This window comes from Chelon labrosus, assembly GCF_963514085.1.
Source record: "Chelon labrosus genome assembly, chromosome: 9".
Taxonomy (NCBI): Eukaryota; Metazoa; Chordata; class Actinopteri; order Mugiliformes; family Mugilidae; genus Chelon; species Chelon labrosus.
Genome location: NC_140359.1, coordinates 16,790,063 through 16,814,165, shown reverse-complemented (window position 1 = coordinate 16,814,165; position 24,103 = coordinate 16,790,063). Strand labels below are relative to the sequence as shown.

The 24,103-nt window shown below is 41.4% G+C and overlaps 1 protein-coding gene across 1 annotated transcript; it reads left to right on the top strand.

Annotated features, from left to right (window-relative positions):
* Nucleotides 1-343: 343 nt before the first annotated feature.
* Nucleotides 344-23,659, top strand: LOC311493015 (guanine nucleotide-binding protein G(q) subunit alpha). The gene is made up of 7 exons (XM_084551503.1): nt 344-2,631; nt 11,592-11,776; nt 14,353-14,507; nt 14,648-14,776; nt 16,419-16,548; nt 17,305-17,458; nt 18,385-23,659. Exons 1-7 carry the CDS (start codon nt 2,496-2,498, stop codon nt 18,573-18,575), a joined length of 1,080 nt encoding a protein of 359 aa, XP_084407629.1. The 5' UTR covers nt 344-2,495; the 3' UTR covers nt 18,576-23,659.
* The last annotated feature ends 444 nt before the right edge of the window (nt 23,660-24,103 follow it).

Here is a 24,103-nt window from a genome sequence, read left to right as displayed (position 1 = left end):
CAAACTTAATCTGTAATCTGTATGTGATATTCTACAGTTTAAGGTCGATATGTTGGATCAACATATCACTCAACCTATGGTTTGCATTTGCAGACCACCTGAAACTGGGACAATTGCTTACAAGCAGATGAATTCATATTAATGACCACAGCTAGACAGACTTAATTCTACTCTAGCTGCACTTAGCTTAATGCAATGCGGTACAATACAGAGACTCAAATGCACACTACAGCCTCCAAAGTGACTTTAAACTTGAATCAGTGCCACTCTTAAGAGCAACAACAAATCTGAACATTGCAACCTACACAAAGGGATTTTTATTTGTTCTTTAACAAGGGTTGGTGTATTTGTATCATCTTCAGCTAGGTGTACATAAAACTAGCAGAGGAATCTAACTGTGTTTAAATTCAGTATTCAAGGTCTTTGCACTAGGGTGACATGTACTTTTCTATTTCCATTTCAACTTCACTACACCTCAGAGGGAGACATAGCACTTTTTATGTTTATATTTTGAGAAATATGACAATCGATGGATTAATGGAGAAAATTAGCAAATAATTACTTACAAAATAGTTCAATATGAGCTCCAACTCAGCCAAATATAACAGTGAAATCCTGTTTTTACTTTAATGCATGACCAATAACGATCAGACTCGTCCATATCCATGTTTTTTATTTTTGTTTTTCACTCAGGAGACAATCCAGGTGTGTAGACGGCCAAGAGGTGCACTTTATTAAGTTACTAGTTAGTCAGCTATCAGTATTATGTAGTTATATTATTATTTATGTTGCATTTTGTGTTCTCTATAAGATTGTGAGATTTTGTTATCATTAAGGTGAAAGTTTCCAATAAGTTCACGTGGATTTTAGGCCTCTCCCTGCATTGCAGATTAGTTTGTTATCTTTGCCTTTTGTGCAAAACAAAGGCTACAAAGGCACTTTTAATGCTTAAATGACATTTTCCAAATTATGTTTGAATAATAGGCACTTTTACTAATGTCACAGTGTACCTTCACACTGTGCCACCAGTACTTAAGCACAGGTAGAATACTTCCTCCACCACAGATTACAATACTGTATATCAGAGGGAGACCACATTAGTAGCACAACAGCTCCAGAACTGACTGCAGTTAAATTAACACCTCTCTGTCGCAATAAAAATAGAACATAATGACCTTCACAATTTACTGCAGTGCTATTTGGTTGCACACTGCTGTGCGCATATAGCGAGTCCACTGCAGCCAAATCAGACTGTGCAACCAACCCAGTGCATGTGGTCATCGTGACATTATAACAAGCACAGATTTACTTGCTTTTTTCTAAATATATATTTATATATTGTTTCCCATTAACATTAACTGACAGGACACAGCCGTGATTAAAGTACAGCTGAATGTGGAGGTAATGGACTCAACATGTCCATTCATACGCATTTTCTATTCCACAGGTTGGGGTTTAAATACTTGTGTGGCGCTTGTTTGACGTGACACTCCCCCCCTAGTCGATGGGAGGCCGACGTCACCGTGCCAGCGGAGGAGTGGATGGCCTCTGTAATAAAAATACATGAAGAGAATTGAGGAAAAGGAGAAGATTGGTCCGGGGGAAAAAGGCAACAGCGCGCCGTCTGTCCCTATCTCCTCATCCAGGAGCCGAGCCGCGGACGTGTGCGCCCTGCGAGCCAAACCGGGATCCACATCTACCCCCGGCTGTGTCCAGAGCTCCGTCTGAAATGTTATGTGTGGCTTTCTTGGTTTTTCGAGCAGACAGAGAGAGATAACTGTACTGTATCCCAGCCTAGCGGATTGGAGTGAAAGTCCGCCATATTCTGCCTTACCACGCCCGGGAGCCGAGCCATTGGAAAACAAACGGACAGGCTTTATTCATGAGTTGTTTTGCGGTCGCCCCCTCGTCCACAGACGGCAAACTTGAACGCAAGGATTTCATTTCTTTTTTTTTTTTTTTTTTTTGATTGTTAGATTTCAACGTTGAAGACTTTACGGAGAGGGTGGCCGGCCACGGATGACAATGCTTTAACGAGATCACACACGGGAGCAGCACGGAGGATGTGTCTTAAAAGGATCTGTTGATCATATTGAGACGCAAAAGCAGATTACGCCAATTAAGACTGCACGGATATCCAAACGAAACCGCTTTGGACGCCGTTTCGAGGCTGTCGGGAGGCACAGAAAGCGAACCGAAACGGGGGGAGGGGGGGTCAATAATTTCTCAAATATCTAATTTTCCTTTCCACCACAATCTGTGCGCTGTACAGACTCATTACAAGGGCGTCCACGCGTTATTTCACCCCACGTAGGCCTGTATGAGGACGTTATTTGGCGTTCACACGGGCCTCTGCTGCTGCTGCTGCTGCTGTTGTTGTTTTAAAACCCTGACGAAAATCTGAAATCTGGATGAGTCAGTGAGAGGAGTGGGGGAAAAAAGGTGGAAAAGTGCGCGTTTTCTTTAAAAAAAAATTAAAAAAGAAAGGAGAGAGAATGACCCTGGAGTCCATAATGGCGTGTTGCCTCAGCGAGGAGGCGAAAGAAGCCAGGCGGATCAACGACGAGATCGAAAGGCAGCTCCGCCGGGATAAGAGGGACTCACGCCGGGAGCTGAAACTGTTGCTTCTCGGTAAGCTCAGCAGGGACAAAAACACGGGAAGGGAGAGGAGTGGGGAGTGAGAGAGATTTCAGAGCCCAAATTCCTCTCTCACTAAAGAAAAAAAAAAAAACACTTTTTAGGGAAAGGGTGGGGGTCTGATGTGGCACCTGAGTGAAGTTGGGGAGTGGGTGGTTGAAATATGTCAGTGCTGGGAGTCCAGTGCACAGATTGGCAGCCCATGGAAGAGATGCTGCCCAGCAAAGGCCTGTGTGGCTTCCAGTGTTGGAAAAAAACACTTGATTTGAATAACTGTGTCTGGTTAGTGTCTAGGAAACAAATGCTTATACGCCACCAGGCATGGCCTTTACCTTTTTACCTCTCCATGCTTCCACTATCCTGAACAGCAACAGGCCTACAGGCCCCCGTCCAGGTGGTGTGCTTATACGAGAGTGTTAAATGTTGCTTGGGCCAAAGTCTGCACTTTATTGGGCGTAATCAAGACAGTTTTGCAGCTTTACACCCTGGCAATGATTATATCACAGGTGTCAGGATATAGGGAGGTCCTGGGAGCTATGTAGAAACGTGTGTGTGATGATGCGCTCATGTTTCCTTTAATATATGCATTCATTTTAACCATAATCAAAGTAACTAAAGCCCAACTCCGCAGCGGTGCAGTGTGTAGAAAGATATAATAAGTTGAACCAGACGATCCTTTGATTTTTCTTCTGCTAATTTTCCATTGCGTCAAAACTTGATGATAGAATCGCAGTTCCCTGATGTTCAGTAATAATGCTGGTACCTGTGCATTTTAGTGTGGGGTTGTGAAGAAGGGCAGGGGGGTGTGGGCAGTCCTGTTGAGAAGTATTAGTCACTCTGGAGAAATGTGAGGAAAAGAAGTCATCTACTTACCATCCCGTTTTTAATTAGATTTTCACCGAAAAGCCCATTAGACGTGATGACTGTGGTCCTGGAGAGTGGTTGCCAGAAACCGTGATCTCCTCACTCCGGTTGAGATGTAAAGAGAGGTGGACGTTTAGATCCGAGTTTTGTATCCTGAAGCATGTTTGGAGAGGGGTAGAGTGAAGAATAGTTTCCCCCTTTGCCCTTCTGTTAGCGCAAAATGATTAAATGAATCACCCATAACAGGATTTGAAGGAGCTGACTAGTGCCACCACCCTTGTTAAATATGGACAAATAGCTGTGTTGTTGTTGCCCCTTAATCTCTCTAAATACCCAACAATTTGCTCATTATGCAAACACAAAAGCAGCCAATGACCTGTATTTCTCAGTAGACTGTATATTCATCAGATTATTAGTCATTATCCTCTTGTGATATTCACCAATCAGCCACAACATTAGGACCACTGACAGGAGACGTAAATAACATTGACCATCTTGTTACAATCCAATGTTCTGCTGGGAAACCTTTGGACCTGGCATTCATGTGGATGTTACTTAGACATGTAGCACCCACCTAGACCAGACCAGGTTCCCCCACCCCATAGCATTGACACTCCTTGATGGCAGCAGCCATCCCCAGCATGATGCAGCCTGACACAGGGACACACACAAAAATGGTTTAGGAACAACTCAAAAAAAAAAAAAACACATTACACAGCACAAGGTGTTGACCTGTTCTCCAAATTCACTAGATCCCAAACTGGTCAAGTATGTGAGGGATGCACTGGAACAAGTCTGGTCCACAGAGACCCCTCCCCTCAACCCATAGGACCCAAAGGCCCCCACTAACAACATTCTGTTGGCAGACACAACAGGACACCCGCAGAAGGACCATGTCCATTCTCTGATGAGTCACAAATGTTTTGGAGGCACAAGGGTAGACCTACACAACATTAGGAAGGTGGTTTTAATGTTTTGCTTGATCAGTCTAAAACCTCCAAGTCTAAGAATTTATTATCACTATCCTTATTCTACAGTTTTTTGTCAGTGGGTCCTATCAACGTAGTGAAATCATATTTCAGAGCGGTTTGGTGTTCTCAAATGACAGGATCCTTACAATTAATGTGTTTAAATATGGACTTCCTGAAAACACACAGTGAGATCCATTAAGTAAAACGTTTCCTGTGATGGTAAACCATACGTGTGATCTCTCTTTAACACGAATGAGAAAGTTACAGGGCGTAGATTTCACTCTTCATTTGTGTAGATTTTGGTCGGCGGTATAAACGGTTTCCTGCTGTGTGGTGCTGTCATGTGTTGTAAGAAAGATTTAAGGCCTGGCAAGGAGAGGCTAACTGGAGTATAAATAGGAAATGTAATATGGTCAAGGCTAAACCGGGACAATAGACCGTATTAATCCTTGTGGAAAGTTAAGACATTGTAACTCACAATAGGCTGGCACATGTCTGAGCTTCAAAAACAATTAGGCCTAAATGAACCTGAACCTGTTTGTTTTACAGCACAGATCTGTATTCACAGTGAAATCCTGTGTTTCTGTTTGGGTTTATTCACATGGACACCACCACTGCTTCTACTGCCAATAGTCGAGTTAACCAGAGGAAGTGGTGTGTGCTCCCTATGGCTCCAGTAACCCATATTCTGAGTGTATTGTGGGTTTTCAGACTCACTAATTGCTTTGAGTCCTCTGGGACTTGAACACAAAACGCTCCAGTCAAGTCTAGAAGTTTTTCAGAATGTCCATCAAGGTTTTTTTTTTTTTTTTTTTGCAGAACGTCTTGGCTATTATACTTCACTGATAAGCTTTCAAAGCCACTAATTGTTTTGCAGAAATGGAGATTGTTTATGTAGAAACACATAAAATACAACTTTCATGCGTATAATAGAACATTCCAAGCACTTTCATCCAGTCCATCCGTCCACGTCGAGTGTTCCATAAACATTATGAGGTTTTAAACTAATAATGGAAATGCACTGAAATTAATACTCGTCCGATGTTAGACAGACGAGCAAAAATACTGTACATTACTAGTGTAGCAGAACTGCTGTAGGGGGAGAGGGCTTTGAAAGTTGAAAGCTAAAAAGTTGGCAGTATTTAAGAGTCCGCTAAGGTGTGCAACTCAGGAAAGAGTCCAGTTGACAAACACATGGACATTGTGGTGTGCAAACGAATTCACTCATTTAAGTACGCCAGAGCACATTCTACGTTTTATAGTGAAAGTTTTACATTGGAAAGATTAAGCAAATACAGAAAAGTCAATTTGTGACAGTGAACTCCTCTGACAAGTCTGGAGAAAGGCAAACACCGGGCCTACATACGAATTAGCTGAGATATCAGATGTGTGAAATTGTAAGACTTTCAAGGTAAATTAATATGCAGTAGGTGTAGGACGCAACATATCTTAAGAATTGATCTCTTCCCTCCCAAAAAAAATTGGACAACACTGGTAGTTTTGTACATTTTAGCAGCTATGGTTTCACTTCAAGTACAGTATGAAAACTTTTTTATTTTCATGCCGATTGCTAATAATAGTAAAAGGTGTGTCACCCTTATGCTGCCTTCTTTGTTAACTCACTAGCCTGATCAGACAGGACGAGCCAGATGGTTTCTGTGTCGGCTCTGTTTTATGCCTCCATCAAAGGGGAATATGACAAAAAAGTTCCATACCTGTACAGTTATTATCTTATAAATTCATGAGGTCAGTATCGGCTCCAGCAGAGCAGAAGAGCAAAACTGGTTGTTGATCACATGCAAAAGAAATGCGTGTCTAGTTTGAACATCCAGGGTATACCTTACACCAGCATTTGCATATCGGGGCACTTCTGCCTCCAGTCTTAACCAGAAGTTACTAAGTTAACTTTATTACCGTTATAACAGAATGCAAGAGGATGAACAGGACAACGTCCAAAACTGAATGCTTCCTCAACATTTCTGTGGAAGCTTGGTACTGGAGCTTTGAGCAGAGAGGTTATAAAAACTCTTCTCGTCGTGTTAAAGGATGCTCTGACATGTAAGAGTTGACAGTCAGCTGCAGGATAGGAACATTATGGAAGAAATTCTTGGTTCTTTGTGTTATATTCAGTTTTTCTAAATGTTTGTGTGGATTGAATACAATACTACTTTCGCCTCATTGAAAGGTATTTACTGTAAATACTGAATCCACTAAACTGAAACTACAGAAAGCACACGTTCACATTGTTGGAGTCTCACAGGAAGGTGGTAGATTTTACCTAGTGGCTCATTATAACAACTCAACAGTTTATTGAGATTCGACATAGTGGTCAGATGTCAAGGCCAAACATACCCGGCCAAGATTTTCACCTGTACTAAAATAATAAAAGTTTGTTGTGTAAAAATTAATTGATAATCAAGCCACAGAAAATTACTTCCTTCCTAGTTACAGTTTCTCAGTTATTACCGGTAGAAGCTGTATTATAGTAAACTGGATATTGTTTTGTTTTGGACCACTAGTCAGGCTTTCTGGGTGCATACTGCATACACCTGACCTGTTGATTTGGCACCAATGTCTGGGACACCTGTCTTCAGTCAAATGGGCTGAACGTGAATAATTATCAGACTCGTCTACATCCCCTAAATTAAGTTAATCAATTACAAAAGTGGCACAGCCCAACTCCAATCCTTTAGAGACCATTGGACCTAGTTTATGACGCCTGTCCCGCAGGCACAGTCGCATACACAGACAAAAATCACAGAGAAGTGGGATGGCAGGGCCAAAAACGGGGACTCTCAAGTTACACATGAAAACATTAGCTAAAGTGTTGATCTATCAGCTGCTTTTATCAGACAAACGAAAGCTGTGGGAACATTGTCAAGGCTGCGGCTGAACAAAGTCCACCTTAGCTTTTAACAAGCTGTTAACAAACACATGGTTGTAATTGTGGGCGGCACAGTGGAACGGCGGTTATCACTGATGCCTCACAGCAAGAAGGTTCCGGGTTTGAATCCAGGCCGACTGGAGAAGTTTGCATGTTCTCCCTGTGTCTGCGTGGGTTCTCTCCTGATATTCTGACTTCCTCCCACCATCCAAAGACAAGCTTGTGATTCTAAATTGGTCGTAGGTGTGCATGTGAGTGTGAATGGTTGTCCGTCTCTCTGCGTCGGCCTGTCCAGGGTGTACCCCGCCTCTCGCCCAATGACAGTTGGGATAGGCTACAGCACCCCCCCGCGACCCTTCACAAGACAAGCGGTTACAGTTAATGAATGGTTGTAATTGTGAGAGTAATTGCGAGAGGAAGCACTGAAGGTGTTATCTGATTCTTGTACAATTGCAGCCAAGTTAACAGAGTTTGGGTGAGAGATTCAAAGCAAGTTATTGTAACTTTTGTATCTTTCAGTCAGATTAAGGTCCTATCAGATAGGACATCTGATAGGACGGACAAGGTCAAGCAATCCTATTAATTTTTAACTATTAGGTGATAAACTGATAACACCTTATCAGCATACACTCCAATAAAAATCAGTTCTTGACACTAGCAGGATTATAGCTGGATATAAATGGCATGTGTTTCAGACTTACAATTTAACATTTCTGACATCTTATGAAATATATTAACACCGTGAAGAGGGCAGCTGGAGAGCATGACTATGCAGTAGAATCAGGTACTGGGGCATTGTTACCAATTTTGCCAGTTTCACGTCTCTTCTTTGTGTTTTGTCTTGAAATTTGCCGGTGTGAGGTTGCCCTCCCATTAACACTGAATAGATCTGACACCCACAGGAGTGAGTTTCTTTATCAAGGTGAAAATCAAAAGCGACTCCTCAGATTATTTCCACTTACTCCACTTCAGCAGTTTCAACTACTTAATTAAAGATCAAGGAGTTTAACATTGTTAAACCTCTGGTCTGCTACTGTAGTTCCACTCCCACAACCCCTTGATTTCTAACTGAATTTATTCAGTAATCATAACTGGTAATTATTCATATTGTACACTTTCCGTTTACTCTAGTATTCAGCATGGCAGCCTTCTTTATTTGCTTACGTAATTCAAAATTAATGCAGAAACTCAGATGCTGACAAGGAAAATCTATGGTTGCAAGCTTCAAGTTCCTTGATTGGGGTCAAATCTAAATAGAGAAACACGATGCAGTTTAGAAGAAGGCATTAGCAAAAGTGAAAGTGGTACTCTGTTCAACCTCAACCTTCTCCCAGAGGTGCTGCCAAGATCTTGGCGGTGGATTCTTTTTACTCTCGAATTGTTTTAAATTGTTTAGACTTGCAACCGGATGCGTTTGCAAGTCTGCTCTGGTGTATTCAAGTCTGTTGAAACACGACACTTCTGTTGGACAGTGAACAACAACCCTTTTAAATGATCCTCTTAATCACCTTTGTACTTATTGTTTGCTTTGGGTGTGAATAGTGGGGGTTTAAGGGTCAACTTTCAAATGTTCAGATGTGTTTTTTTTTTTCCCCCTCCTGTCCGAGTCGACACATTCACCTCAGATGTGATGCCGCTCCATGCACACTAACCTCAAACACAGGTTAATCCTCGGTCAATGCATTGATTTGAGAAGTGACTCAGCAGCCACTAATGGCCAGCGCGTCTCTATCTTTTTCTCGTAACAAAGAAAACCCATTAAGACCCAGATGTGGTCAAGCAATCCTGAATCACTTTGGAGAAATCGTTGCACAGTACTGTTTGACCATCAAGGCTGTCTTTTCTTGTCGTCATGTAAACGAGTACCTCACCTTTACCTCTGTTTGAACAGCCGGGAAATCGGGAACACAAGAGCTACCCATGTCCTTTGTGCTTGTGCAAACCCGAACCCATTCGTACATTTAAATTTTTTTTTTTTGGATTACTCACTGTTCCACTTAAAAAAAAAACCAGAAAGTTTCTATTTTCAGAGCGGATGTCTTAAGGCGTTCACTCTTGTTAACGCTATTTTAAGGCTGCAACAAATTCTACTCGCTGTTGAGGTTAATGTTTAAATGTATAATCAGCTTTATTGGCCAAGAATGCATTTTAACCCGTTCATTAGTACACACTCAAGGAGCAGTGAGCACACTTGGAGCATGTGTGCCGCCCGGGCGGCAGTTTGGGGGTGGGGGGGAGTTGGGTGCCTTGCTCAAGGGCACTTTAACCATGCACGCAGAGGGGATTCAACATAGTTAATAATATGAAATAGTTAATAATAAAACTCCCTCTCACCCACTGGCACAAGGTGAATATGTCAAAGTGACCCAAGGGTAGTGCAAATGTGTTTTCATAACATTAGCATGAATTAGCTAAAAATTCTGTTAGCATCTATTAGCTTTCATAAAGTAGATGGTACACGACAGTAACATGTAGATGTATTTCATCAAATAACTGAGCCACATGAAAATCCTCAACCAACCATATGAAGAATAGGAAAACAATATGATAAAATATATTCCGATGCTTCTGTGTGCGTATTAGCTTTTACTTATTGCCTTGTGTTAATAATTTGTAAGCAGGATTTTAGGGGTCAAGTGAGCGGTTCAAGAGCACTTCATGGCCAGGTTTCATTATCGCTGCGTTCCCTCCTTATGTCCCGTTTCTATTCTGGCACGTCTACAACAGAGAAGCAGTTACTCTTTGTATCTCAGCACTGCTTTGGATCTTAGCTTTGTAAGGTGCTCAGCCCGCGTTAGAGACTTTGGATGAAGTTTATGTTATATGGTGAAAGTCTGTTAGAGAGACCATTTGCTACGCTGGACTGCGGCACGCATCTCTTGGCCGGAGACATGCACAACACACACACATTTCAAGGGTTAGCAGCGACGTGGAGTGGGACCGTTCGGTGGGTCTGCCAACATTCTCAATGAACCAAAGAGAAACTACACCCCCAGTTCTTCACACCCAAATAGTTCCTGTCACCACTGAGAGGAGAGCGATGTTGTTCTTGGTCTGTCACCAGATCAAGCAAACAGGCTGAGAGGAGAGAAGCCAGGACATAATAGAGTGTGTGTGAGTGACTAAGTGAGTGAGCGTGCACATGTTTCTTCGAAGACAGGATGTTGCTGAAGAAAAAGAAAACAACACAATTAACCTTTTCTCCCTCGGGAAGAATCTCCGCACACAGTTACGTTTTTAATAAGATAAGATAATCCTTTAATTTATTCCGCAATGGGATTCATTGGGTCTTGCTTTGCTGCGCTGCATTGATCACTGATCATATTTCCGTATTGGGTCAAATGACTATATGCACCAATCAGCCACAACATTATGACCACTTTCCAATATTGTGTAGGTCTCCCTTGTGCCTCCAAAACACTTGTGACTCATCAGAGAATGGACATGGGCCTTCTGAGAGTCTCCTGTGGTGTCTGGCAACAGGATGTTGTTAGTGGGGGCCTTTGGGTCCTATGGATTGAGGGGAGGGGCCTCTGTGGATCAGGCTTGTTCCAGTGCATCCCACACATACTTGATCAGTTTGGGATCTAGTGAATTTGGAGGCCAGGTCAACACCTTGTGCTGCTTTTCATTTTTTTTTTTTTTTTTGTGAGTTGTTCCTAAACCATTTTTGTATGTGTGCCTGTGTCAGACTGCATCCTGCTGGGGATGGCTGCTGCCATCGAGGAGTGGCATTGCTATGGGGTGGGGGTGCCTGGTCTGGTCTAGGTGGGTGATACATCCTCACGAATGCCAGGTCAAAAAGTTTCCCAGCAGAACATTGTATTGTCACAAGATGGTCAAGGTTATTTACTTCACCTGTCTGTCGTCATAATGTTGTGCCTCTTTGGTGTACAATGTAAGAATCTGAAGGCATATCCAACATAATGTACAACTAATCAATTAGTCATTTAGAAATAAGAGAATCATCACTGATCAATAGTAAAGACAGTATTCTGTGTTTGGGCCAGTGGCTGGTGCAGCTGTTGTCTAAGTGCTTATTGTTTTATTGCTTATTGGATTTTTACTTGTTTGCGGCCGTAGAGGTAAATTTTAAATGCCTGAATGCCCATGTAGGGAGTATATATATGTTAACACAGGAGATTAAAATCTGTTGTCTGCTTGAATGAAACTCTGTGCACACCTTCACAATAAACAAACAACTCTTTGTCCCCCTTTCCCGTCTACCTTGTCAGGCACCGGAGAAAGTGGGAAGAGCACATTTATCAAACAGATGAGGATTATCCACGGCGCCGGCTACTCCGACGAGGACAAAAGGGGCTTCACCAAACTGGTCTATCAGAACATCTTCACAGCCATGCAGGCCATGATCCGAGCCATGGAGACGCTCAAGATCCCCTACAAATGCGAGCACAACAAGGTAAGGGAGATGCTTTCAATCAAGCGTGAGATGACAGCGGCAATCAACTCTGACAAACGGTTTGAGAAAAGACATGCTTTTGTATTTTTAGAGCGCTGTCTATCTCATTTGGAACAGCCATCCATAATCATTTCCTGTCCTGTTTTTACACTTCCTGTGTCCTCAAAGCACTCCAGCGCTCCATCACACCCTGTTTATATACACACCAATACACACATACAAATAGACTACAGAGACCTGCCCTACTACTCACCCAAATTTGACTTCACTTTCCATAACTGTCACCTCATTTTTTTTTTTTTATTCCCCTCAACCTTTTTCATTTGTAACCTTGTAGTTAGCCACAGCCGTTACCGTGACCTCCTACTCTCAGTTTGTTCCCCGTGAGAGTCAGACAAATGACAGGAAACGGAGTGTAGGAGTCATCACCTTGGAAGCGCTTTTTATCAGTCAGACCATTTCAGGTGAAAGCAGAAACGGCAGACACAGTCTAGCCAGGCATTGTTTACTGAAAGATTTGGAAGAGATTCTGGTTTGGAGGCCTCAAATTTTGTCTGATGCCCTCTTTTGAATGAATGGACAGTCTTGGTCAGTCGCGTTTCGTTAGCGCTTTCATTTCCTCAAGTTTGGACAGAGGCACAGAAAGGTGTGTTCTACTCAATACATGGTTGGAGCTTTTTTTTTTTTTTTAAGGGTTTTGTGAATGAAAGGGTAGTGGGTTGAGCAGTGAGTTTATCAGTGACTTAACATTTAGGGCAATAACCTTCATCAGGCATCACACTGATGATGTTAAACAACACATCTTTGGCTTAATGTGTCTCTCACCTACTAGGTGTGTATTGATAATATTTAATGCATAATGGATCTGAGCTGGACATGGCCTTCTACCTCTGCTGTTGTGGCAGACCATTTTTTTAATTTTTTTTGCTTTTGCTTCCTGACGCACGTGTGCATGCTCATGAAACCGAATGTGCTGTTTCAGTTATTCATTGTCACCACAATGAATGCCCCCCCCCCCCCATACACACACACACACTTGAACCACAATGAAAATCTTCAGTTGAATTAATTATCTGTCTGAATTACATCTACACTGAAAGCATACAGCAACACTACTGAATTCCTTCCACACTTTGTAGCCAACATCCCTCCGCTCTCGCGTACACACAGCAAGTCCAAAATGGGAAGTGTTTTATCTTTGACAAAGGGGTTCACTGACATCACAAAGGAAGTGAAAAAGAAACCCGTCGATCATGCTTATACTTTCTTTCTCTGCATTTAGAGTAAATGTCGCTATGACGGGCTTCTAGGTTCATCAAGTGAAAAAGAAACCCGTCGATCATGCTTATACTTTCTTTCTCTGCATTTAGAGTAAATGTCGCTATGACGGGCTTCTAGGTTCATCAAGTGGTGAAGTTGAAACTGAAATTCAACGATGGCAGGCGATACAAAGTTGGTCGCTGTACCCAGACCAGATCACGTCTTACATCTGCACGTCTCATCTCGGTCACGTTGAGACCACGTAGCTGTGTCTCCAGACGTTCAAGGGTCTGTAGTGCCAGGTTAACATTACTGTGTAGGCCGTGACACATGGGGAGCGCCTCTGGCCTTAGTTTTGGCGCTGTGTCCCACACCAATGCCATTATACTTGGACCTTGATTTTTCAGCCTATTCAGCATGTTTAGTTGTCTTTAGTTTAGAGGAATCACTCCGATTGTTCAGCTTAGAGAACCAACACATGAGAAAAGAAAGGGAAGTGGCCAACAATGAATTTATCTAGAATTAATATAGTTAAAAACTAATAGCTTGATTAGCTTAATTCAGAGACAAAGTTTGCTTGTTTTATTTTGCTGTGCTTGCATTTTAAAGTATCCCGTGTAGTTTAATGAGAGGCTGATGGTAGAGGGTTAGTTAATGACTGTATGGAGGACTTTCATGTATTATAAATGCGAATAAATCCATATGTTAATGCATTGTTATCGTAACAGCCGGGCCATTTCATAACAGCCTGTCAGAATCCAATACTGCACCATTGCAAAGTATCTGCTAATGCACATGTGGGAGTTTTTCGAATTGTAGTGAAAATCAGATTTAACGTCAGTTTCAAATGTATTACGCTGACACACTCTGCATCATCAGGACTGTGATTCGGTTAGCTGTGAATAGCTAGAAATCATGCCTACTCTGTGCATGCACAGTGCTAGCTTTTAGTATCCACCCTGATCATAAAGCATACAGGCGCTTCAATGTCTGTGAAATCATCTCATGAGACACAGGAGATTGTTAATGGGAATCTGGGGCGTCAAAACTTTTTTCCTTTATAGGCCCAGTGGGATTAGACCTCAAATATTAGGTCCATGCTGAGCCTGGGGCTGCAAGAAAAAGTCTAGATATGAAATATGTGAGTCAATGAGAAAATAAACCAGTGATAATTAGGGCTGTGTAACCTGTACAGGGATAGTTTTTTTGCACAATGAAGTTTTAATGAATTAAGTTTTATTCTTGTTTTTTGGGTTTAAACCGAGACACAAGTCTGCGTAACTCACAGCACTTTCTCTCATTACGTTTCCTTCCAGGGTAACGCCAACATCGTGAAGGAGGTGGACGTGGAAAAGGTGTACATGTTCCAGAATCCCTACGTAGAGGCAATCAAGAGCTTATGGAATGACCCAGGCATCCAGGAGTGTTACGATCGAAGGAGGGAGTACCAGCTCTCGGACTCCACTAAATAGTGAGTAGAGTGGAAAGTCATTTTAAGGCTTTTCTAAACGTATCCCAGAATATTCAGTACTAACTTAAGCAGCAAAGCTATATTGTCGTACGCTTTCATGATGACCAGCCCTTGACTGTTTGCATTCTCTACCTCTTTAGTTACCTGAACGCGTTGGACCGGATCGCCGAGCCGTCCTATCTTCCCACCCAGCAGGACGTGTTGAGGGTTCGAGTCCCAACCACAGGGATTATTGAGTACCCATTTGACTTGCAGAGTGTCATATTCAGGTGAGACTGGATCTGAAAATCAGGATTTTTATAAACATCGATAGTTTATAACTTCACTCAGTCTTCATTCAAACGTTGTTTAACCCTTTACTGTGTATGATAATATCATAATAACCTTCAACTATAGCTACTGACTTCATGAAAAGGAGAAAAGAGTCAAGATAACCACTGCATTCATGTGCACTATAATATTCACATATAAAAACAGGTGTTATTAATCGGGTCAAGAATCAGAAAGTGCAACTCAGTTATGGTTTTTACTGCAGTTCGGGATACACGGAGTCTTGCCTGTTTACAGTCACGTCTGTGTGGTTGGCACGCATGGCCAAAGGGAAACCTCACAAAAGGAGAAACACACTTACTTTCACACATGATGAAAAACATACCATATTCAGTTCAACCTTTTGGTTTGGTTTGGTTGAAGGAATGGAAGAGGGAAAGTGCGTTGACACGGTCGAACTAATTCGCCACCTGTTAAAATACTGTTAAAAACCTGCTCCATGCAAACAGGAGTGTTAGTGAATATTCATCTTCATTTTTCCATATGACGAGCTTAGTGAGGATGTTGCCCATTTCAGAATAAGGCCAGAAAACATAATCTGTTGTGCATTTAAACATAGTCACGAGTGGTTTTATTCTGTTATGAGTTATTAACATGTGAACTGGTGTCATTTCACAAATTTCACTTCCAACTCAAATACCATTTGCATAATATTTTATAATCAGGGAGCATGATATGTTCATAAAAAAAGCACTACCCGTTGCTTATGAGGTAAGCTTGACTAAATATGTTATGGAACAGTTTTTACTTTTTATTATTATTATTATTATTATTATTATTATTATTATTTCCTCAAATAGTGACCATGTCCTTTCTTTACTTCAAGCAGGCTTGTCTTAGAGGCAGGTCTTTATTTCTAATTCCCCTCTGTTAAACTAGTTGTTAAAGTTACTGCACTACCCCATTCATCCCAACTCAACACTTCCTGTTTCAAACCTTTCAAATTAAAAGCCCACTAGCATTCCAGTGGACAGACACCATCCTCACTCAACAGGGTTTCTAGACTGAAGCAGTATGGAGTTATGCCATGTGCAGCCCCAGCGACTGAAATACCGTAGGTTAATAATAAGACTAAAGATAATTAATCCAGAACAACAAACTGATGGAAAAAAGCACAATTGACAGTTACATTAATTATACACTATGCTTAACTGACATTCGTATTATGCACCAGCCTTGTTGTTTCTTTGTATCGATGATGTCCCAAGCCATGATCACTTCTGTTATAACAGTGTTTCTTAACTCAAGAAGCTTTACTGAGGCACTGAAAGTGCACCACGCTTAATGTAGAGGTTTCACTTTTGATTCTCAAATATTCTCCAGCAAATTCCCCTTGGTGACAACTTACTTGGCAGCAGTACTCGTGATCATAATACTTCTGCTTTAAATCGTCTGAAATTTAGATTCACTTTAAGTTTCACCCGCATGTTCAACAGTGTCATGGCCTCAGATTCACCTTTTTGTCTCCGTTTTATTACGTAATGCCCTGGTCTGTAGATCGAGGAGAAATCCAAACAGATCTGCAAACACTTTTCGAGCTTACAGTGACTGTTCTCTCTCCCCTCTCGGATGCCACAACAGGATGGTGGATGTTGGAGGCCAGAGGTCGGAGAGGAGGAAGTGGATCCACTGCTTTGAGAACGTCACGTCCATCATGTTCCTGGTAGCGCTCAGCGAGTACGACCAAGTTTTGGTGGAATCAGATAACGAGGTGACTGATCTTCATTTGTGAGAAAAGAAACTTAATATAAATACTCTATTAATTGATTGCATCAGTTATGGGATGCTAAGAATAAGTTCCCTTTTTAAAATATCTTATTATTTCATACATTGTTGAAGATGAGTTTTCTCTCATGAGCTGAAGATGAAAAGCTTCACTTAGTTAAAACAATGGAAATCAGATTGTCATCCTGCTGGGCAGCGCTCCACCTCTTTTTCCCTTGGAAAGCATTTGTAAATGATCAGCCAGCTGTTTTGAATGCCGCCTCAGGCCACATCTCCTCCTTGAGAGGATATAGCATGTGTGTCGGTTCGCTAAAGTGTATTAATGAGCAGGTGTGCGTTCATATGTGAGTCGTCCGTGTTTTCCTTCTTCTGTTGCCCGCATACTTGAGGGAGAGAGCGCTGACCAAACTGATAGTTTTCACAATACGCAGAAGACATTGTGTTTAACAGACTGCAGCAGCGACGTCTGAGGCTTGCTTTCAGTACGGTTGTTTCGTTCAATTAAACACTGAAATCAAGAACAAGGGAGAAATTAAAGACATGGCCGCTCTTCTCTCTCGTCTCCGCTGCTCTCCCTCTGGTGCGGTAAAGCGTTTATTAAAATCTGTAATTAATAAGCATGAAAGACTGAGGTTTAATTAAGTGATTAACTGTCTTTCTCTCTCCCTTTCTTTCTCCCTATCCTTGTGTGTGTCTCTCTCTCTCTCCCTCGCTACACCACACATTCACGCTCTCTGTGTAGAACCGGATGGAGGAGAGTAAAGCTCTGTTTAGGACAATAATCACATACCCCTGGTTCCAAAACTCCTCGGTCATTCTGTTCCTCAACAAGAAGGACCTGCTGGAGGAAAAGATCATGTACTCTCATCTGGTCGACTACTTCCCAGAGTATGACGGTGAGTGTCGGCAGCATGGTGTCAAACATTTGAACGACGTAGATAGAACCTCATAAATACCACATATTCACCAATCAGCCACAACATTAAAACCACTGACAGGAGAAGTGAATAACATTTACCACCTCGTGACAATACAGTGTTCTGCTGGGAAACTTTTGGACCTGGCATTCATGTGGATGACATGTACCACCCAACTAGACCAGACCAGGCACCCCAACCCCATAGCAATGACACTTCTTGATGGTAGCAGCCATCCCCAGCAGGATGCAGCCTGACACAAAACGCTTTAGGAACAACTCGAAATAGCGTCATCAATTGGGATTTACTAGATCCCAAACTAATCAAGATGATCCACACAGGCCCCTCCCCTAAACCCATAGGACCCAAAGGCCCCCACTAACAACATCCTGTTGCCAGACACCACAGGACACCCTCAGAAGGCCCATGTCCATTTTCTAATGAGTCAGAACTGTTTTGGAGGCACAAGGGAGACCTACACAATATTAGGAAGATGGTCGTAATGTTATGCCTGATCGGTGTTTCAAACTCTATTTGTGTCCTTTTTAATATTACTACTAATGGGAGTGCTTTACAGATGGCAACTCCCTCAGGATAAATAATGACCATAAACCATTAGAATAAAAGGCTTTGGTAAAAGGGTTCGTTCAGCGTTTGTGTTTAAAGACGTCGGCCTTCAATTCACATCCTCAGGCAAATGTTTTATTGTCTCAGAGCAGAAAGGCTAAGGCAGACAGAGTTTTTTGTCTGTCAAAGAAAAGGAAATAATTTTGCACTCAGTAAAAATATCCTAGGGGGAAAAAATATAGTATATACATACTATTTGAAAATGAATTGTTCACCTTTCTGATAGACAAGCCTAGTGTACCTTGTGTACTGATGGAGCATCATTTCCCCCTCTCCAGGTCCACAGAGGGATGCCCAAGCAGGGCGAGAGTTTATCCTCAAGATGTTCGTGGACCTGAACCCAGACAGCGATAAGATCATCTACTCTCACTTCACCTGTGCCACCGACACAGAGAACATCCGTTTCGTCTTCGCCGCCGTCAAGGACACCATCTTGCAGCTCAACCTGAAGGAGTACAACCTGGTGTAAAGCGGCGCGGGCAGGGCTTCCAACTTCAGGCCCTCGACACACACTGACTGACGCAATCTGTGAAAAGATAGATCATATACACACACACACACGCACACTTTAAAAAAAAAAGGTTGCATAATACTAATTTATTTGTCATTTGTTGATCTCTTGGTCCCCGAGGGGTGAGCAAAGTCAAGGTTATCTTGCTATTTAAGGAGCCGATGGAAAATAGGGAGGATATTTGGGGAATGAATGCAGTGTGCGCCATGCCTCCTGGGTTTTTTTTTTATAAACAAGAAAAAAGGTTTTCATTTCTTTTATCCCTCCTTCCTCACCTGCCAGTACATTTTGGATCTTCTTCACAGGCGTCTACCTGTTTACCAACAGGAAACGGTGTACACGGATCTCTGATTGACAGCTTCCTTTTTTCCTTTATTTGACTGATTGGCAAGTCTCTTTTTAAGTAGGCATAAACTGTGATTTTTAAATTATTTCCGATTGATTTGATATTGATTGTCCGTAATCTTTATCGTTATTATTATTATTATTACTATTATTGCATTGACTTTGGTACCGGTCAGCGATTAGAGCATGTGTGACTGTGGAAGTACATTCCCCATATTTTTGGGGGGGATTAAACAGCCCGAGTCGTATGCAGAGGGAAGGTCTTGTAATAGACATCGACAGAACCACAAAGTTCAGAAATGTGAGAGAATTTGTCGTTAAACACGCTTTTCTGAGCTTTGAGCCACACGCAGGGATCCACTCTGACACGTGGAGGCGAATCCCGACGGCGGCGGTCACTTTACGCAGACTGAAGGGAGCCCGAGGAGGTAGTTATTTATGAGGTGATATTATTCAGTGATTCTGTTCACGCTTTTTTTTTTTTTTTTTTACCACGGTGATACGTATATTTATTGCCAAATGCCAAAACTAGCACCAGACTCCACTTTGCGCTGTTTGCCACTTCAATGAAAAAGTGTTGAGGTCAGAGCAGGGCTGAAGAGACCGACTGACCGAGTGACTGGTTCCTGCAAGTATTCAACAAAGTCAGTGTTGCTCTTCCCCCTGACCCGACCCACACAGCTCGGACTGACTTTGAGCTACAGTTAGTGAGCAGGCCGTCAGAGAGGAGGCAGCCACCCAGTGCGTTGAACTGCCTGAACTGTCGGATTGCAGCCTTGCGCACGGCTACACATCACATACACACATGTTCTCTTTGGCCTGAACACGGTCCAGTCACATTTTAGCCGTACCTTTGCATTTGTCCAATTGCAGCCCAGCTGTCTTGACTGTTGTAGTTGAGTGGCAGTGGAGGCAAATTTGGCTAATTCCTACAGTATGTACCAGGGCAGAGTGTTGATGTTCAGTTTGTACCAAAGTAAAGCCCTCTGTATCTGATTGGCAACTCTGATTTGCAATTCCTCATTCCCAAGTATTTTTTCTATTATTATTTGTAACGGTTCCCAGAACATAAGCCTGTAATTTACATTTATTGAGGCATAGTGCAATTATGAATGCTATAATCATTGTACATATGATATCTCTCTCTCTCTCTACATATATATATATATATATATATATATATGGCAGCATCTTTGTTGGCTTTGTAATCATAACTTTTTTGGCAGATTGAATGTGCGGTATTGAAAATATGTATCTATGTAATTGTATTGTATGTCCTATGGCTAATTCATTTTTGGAAGAAAAAAAAAATATTATTTACACGTTTGTTTTTGGTTCCTTGTTTTTTTAAGAGGAGAATGTAATTTTGTGTTTTGCCAGTTTTTATTTCTCGGCGGAGAAACATTGTTCAGCTTCAGAACTGCGTAAAGAGGAATATTATTAACCAACAACGGATCTATTGGTATGCCAGTTTTGTTAAATTGATTTTTATATAAAAAAAAAACAAAAAAACAAAAACAAAATGCAGACTGAATCTTATCTACAGGGCTAATTGTGATAGTTTAGTTCTTAACTGGCTTCAGGAACAGAGCACTTGTCATATATGTGTAATTACATCACTCATTGATTCTTATTCCATAAATATTGATTCACTTCCTGCACACCTTGTGATCCTGAACACTCCTCACCGCCCCGACCACCTTTTTAAAGCAAGGTGCTTTATTTCACACATACTGCTAAACCCTTGTGGGTGGCAGGCAGGTAAAGTGTTGCTTTGGCTGTGATTATGGATGATAATCTTATTAAGGAGTTGTAATTATCTTTCTGTTAGTAGATGGGAAAGCCATCACCCTTTTCTGCCCTCCTCCCAAATACTGATAAAAACTCAGTATTGTGACTGACAAGTGTGAAAAACAAACACACTCAACCATTTGGTCTAATTAGGACATTTACAGGTGCTTTTTTTTTTTTTTTTTTAACTTTTTATTTTGGTTTTTGACTTCATTGCCACCATTTCATCAGAATGTACAGTATTATTTTAGACTTTATTTATGAAATGACAACGTAAGAGGAAAAACAAGCAACAGTTCACATGTATATATTGCCTTATTGAATAAGCTGTGCCTCCAGAGTCCCACGTGAGGCACCTGTGTTTTTAAGAGAAGTGAAGCTAGTGCAGCCAATAATGTCCCCGTTGTGCAGCTGGAGGATTGTTTTTTGGTCTTGGCTTGGTGGTCTCTCTCTTTGTAACTGTGTGCTATAAGAAGCCATGGGATCAGCTTTGAAGAGTAGCTCATGTAGCTAAAAAGACACAATTACAGGACATTATAAGCACATCACGAGTGAATTGTAATTGGAGCGTAGCCTCCAATGATCTCATAATGTTGTCACTTCAGATTCATGTCTTAAAATCCATACCGCGGTGCATTATGATGCGCTGAACTGTCTGATGTGACTCCGGCTAGGCGACTGCGTTTGTGCACAAGGCTCTTGCTGCATGTCGCAGTCTGGACTCGGAGCCGCCAGCGGGCCGCCTGCTGAGTGTTTTGGCGTCAACCAGATGCTCTGGCAGGTAACCAGGCCTCGCTCGGAGGCCCTGTTGTTTTCAGATATTCCAGCTGGCAGGTGAAATTGCACACAAGCATAGTTGATTTTGACAGTCAACAACCGCAGCAGCAAGTTCATTACCAGTCCGATTTGCTGTGCACTTGAAGCAGATGAAGACCTTAGAGTAACCACTCGGCAACAGCAGGGCCTCGTCGCACAGTTTTACCGAATGTGTTCATGTGATTCTGCTCATTGAGACGGGAGATGTTTTGAAGCTGGACTATAGTTTCATCTTATCAGTGTTGATGATTGCTTGTTGTAGACTTGCAGTAATCAGTAACTTGTTTCCCTGCTGTTGTAAAGTGGCTATTCACACCGTGTCTGTCACTTAAAGGGGAAATCCTTGTTTAAACGGTTCACAGAGAGACTCACATCTACAGCTGTGAGGCCGAATAAAAGTTCCCAAAGCTGAAATAACAAATCCTATATAAGATTGGATATTAATGATTTGTTTTTTGTACAATAATGACGGTAGACTAAAAAAAAGTTATGTTCTACTTGAAGAAATGAAAATTACAATTGAATTTAATCATAAACAGTATTCATTGAGCACTTGAGGGTGGATTTTCCCTTTAGGAGAGCAAAGACTCCAGCTGCTGTTCAGGTTTCATGCAGTACGTTCAAGAGCGGTTCAAGTGTTGCATGTTGAAAACTACCGGCCTGGAAAATGGACTTCCTGCATACTGCACTTGTCAGACACATCGCCCGATTGCTTTCAGCTGGCTTACTTTTGGGTTTATTTGCCTCCGAATCCTGGAGAAATGGAAGTTTTATTGAATCAGTTTTGGAAAATAGTGTTACGATGATCTCCAATCATAATTGTATAAAATGTTTCTTGTATCCATAAACTCGCACTCCTTCAACATGTTTCTGAATGAAGCAACATGTTTCTTTTCAACTCTTGTCGACTCTTGATTTTCATTTTCATTTTAGTGAAGCAGCTGATGTTTAGTTCATTTGATTCCTATCGTTATTTTTTGCTGTAGTTCAGGGAAAAGTCTCACGGTTTGCAAACACTGTAAAACACTGTTAGCCAGAATCAGGATGAAGTTATTTTTCTCTGATGTTTTATTTCCACACCAAAACTTCCTCAAAAAAGGAAAGGAGACCATAGAGCTGGCTTTGTTTGCAGCTTAGTTGAGCACTTTGAAGTAAATTTGTTTAAATGTAAGACATTACTCTGAATCAAGGCCAATAAAGCCCTAAAATCAAGAGGGGGAGAAAACACTGAGAGTCTTAATCCACAAACTCTGGGAGTCTTGTACTTGAACCTAGATGAGCCTGCAAATGAATACAGTTGTCAGCAGGTCCTTCCTCACTGACTCAACACAACAAAGTTGAATCTTTGTGCTTAACCGTTCCCAACAACGTGTTCAGTCAGTCTGTTCAGGTTGTAAGTCAATCCCAGTGATACAGAGTAGACTGGACTTTGATAAAAGTGGGTAGACAGAAAGGGAATTACACAAAAAGCCTTAAGATGATAGTGACAACCTTCATTTGTTATGAATAAATGACTGGTTAATTTTTCCATTTTTGCAAACTTTTGCATGCACATGTTCACATTTATTGTATCATCCTCTCATTCTCAGTGAGTTATGTTTTATATTTGTTGAACAAAGAAGCAAGCAGTGTTACTAAGATGATGTTTTCTGAGAAACTTCTACTTTATTATTCCTTATAAGCACCATTAGAAGAGTAACTGCTGGTTTATTTAGGTGGCTGATCATTTGTTGATTTATAATTTATACAAAAAAAATTGACTTCCTTTTAAAATCAGATTACACCACTGAAAAACAAGACGAGTGTTTCATAGTATATATGTATATATATATAAAAAACAAAGCTGAAGCCGAGGCATCTGGACTTGTCTGAGTTTTCTTGAAGACGTTTCACCGCTCGTTCAAGTGGCTTTTTCCGTTCTAAATGACCGGTGAGGAGTTTAGGTTTTTAATTTGAAACATCTGTGGGCGGTTCACGCATGATACTTGAACAAGGAGGGTCTGTCAACAACCAGGTGCTCATCTGCTACTAGTCTAAATTGTTCAACTTAACCTGGGAACAACAGCCACTTGGATGAGTGGCATGGTGTATTATTGTTACGATTTCCATATAATTTTACATTATATCTTGCAATCTTTCATTTGACATCTATATTAGCATATTTAACCACAAAATCAACTGCCTTGTATTTGGTTTTTCTTCTTTTGAGCTTTCTGATGAGCACTGGTCACCAAAAGTCAAGCTGATCATGCTACGAACCAGTGCTGTTACTTTCAATCTCATTAAACAAAAAACTTCTAACCTCTTACAAGATCAAAAGTGTAAAAGATCATAAAATAATAATTAATTAATTAATTAATTAATTAATCAAGCCAGGATGTAATTCAATATGAATATTCCGTCACAGTTGTCCTTCATGCCCCCTAGCGGCAGATAGGAGACAGTGTCAGGAGATGAAGCAGGATGCCTCTCTTCCACTCTCCTAAACTGCGTTTGAGCCAATAGTGTTTCCTGTCCTGAACTTTATGTAATAT

What these genes read in the sequence shown, in the direction of transcription:
- LOC311493015 (XM_084551503.1), top strand. Translation starts at nt 2,496, where the DNA reads ATGACCCTGGAGTCCATAATGGCGTGTTGCCTCAGCGAGGAGGCGAAA. An exon ending in GCTGAAACTGTTGCTTCTCG is followed by an intron (nt 2,632 to 11,591) that starts GTAAGCTCAGCA and finishes CTACCTTGTCAG; the next exon opens with GCACCGGAGAAAGTGGGAAG. An exon ending in TGGTGGAATCAGATAACGAG is followed by an intron (nt 16,549 to 17,304) that starts GTGACTGATCTT and finishes CTCTCTGTGTAG; the next exon opens with AACCGGATGGAGGAGAGTAA.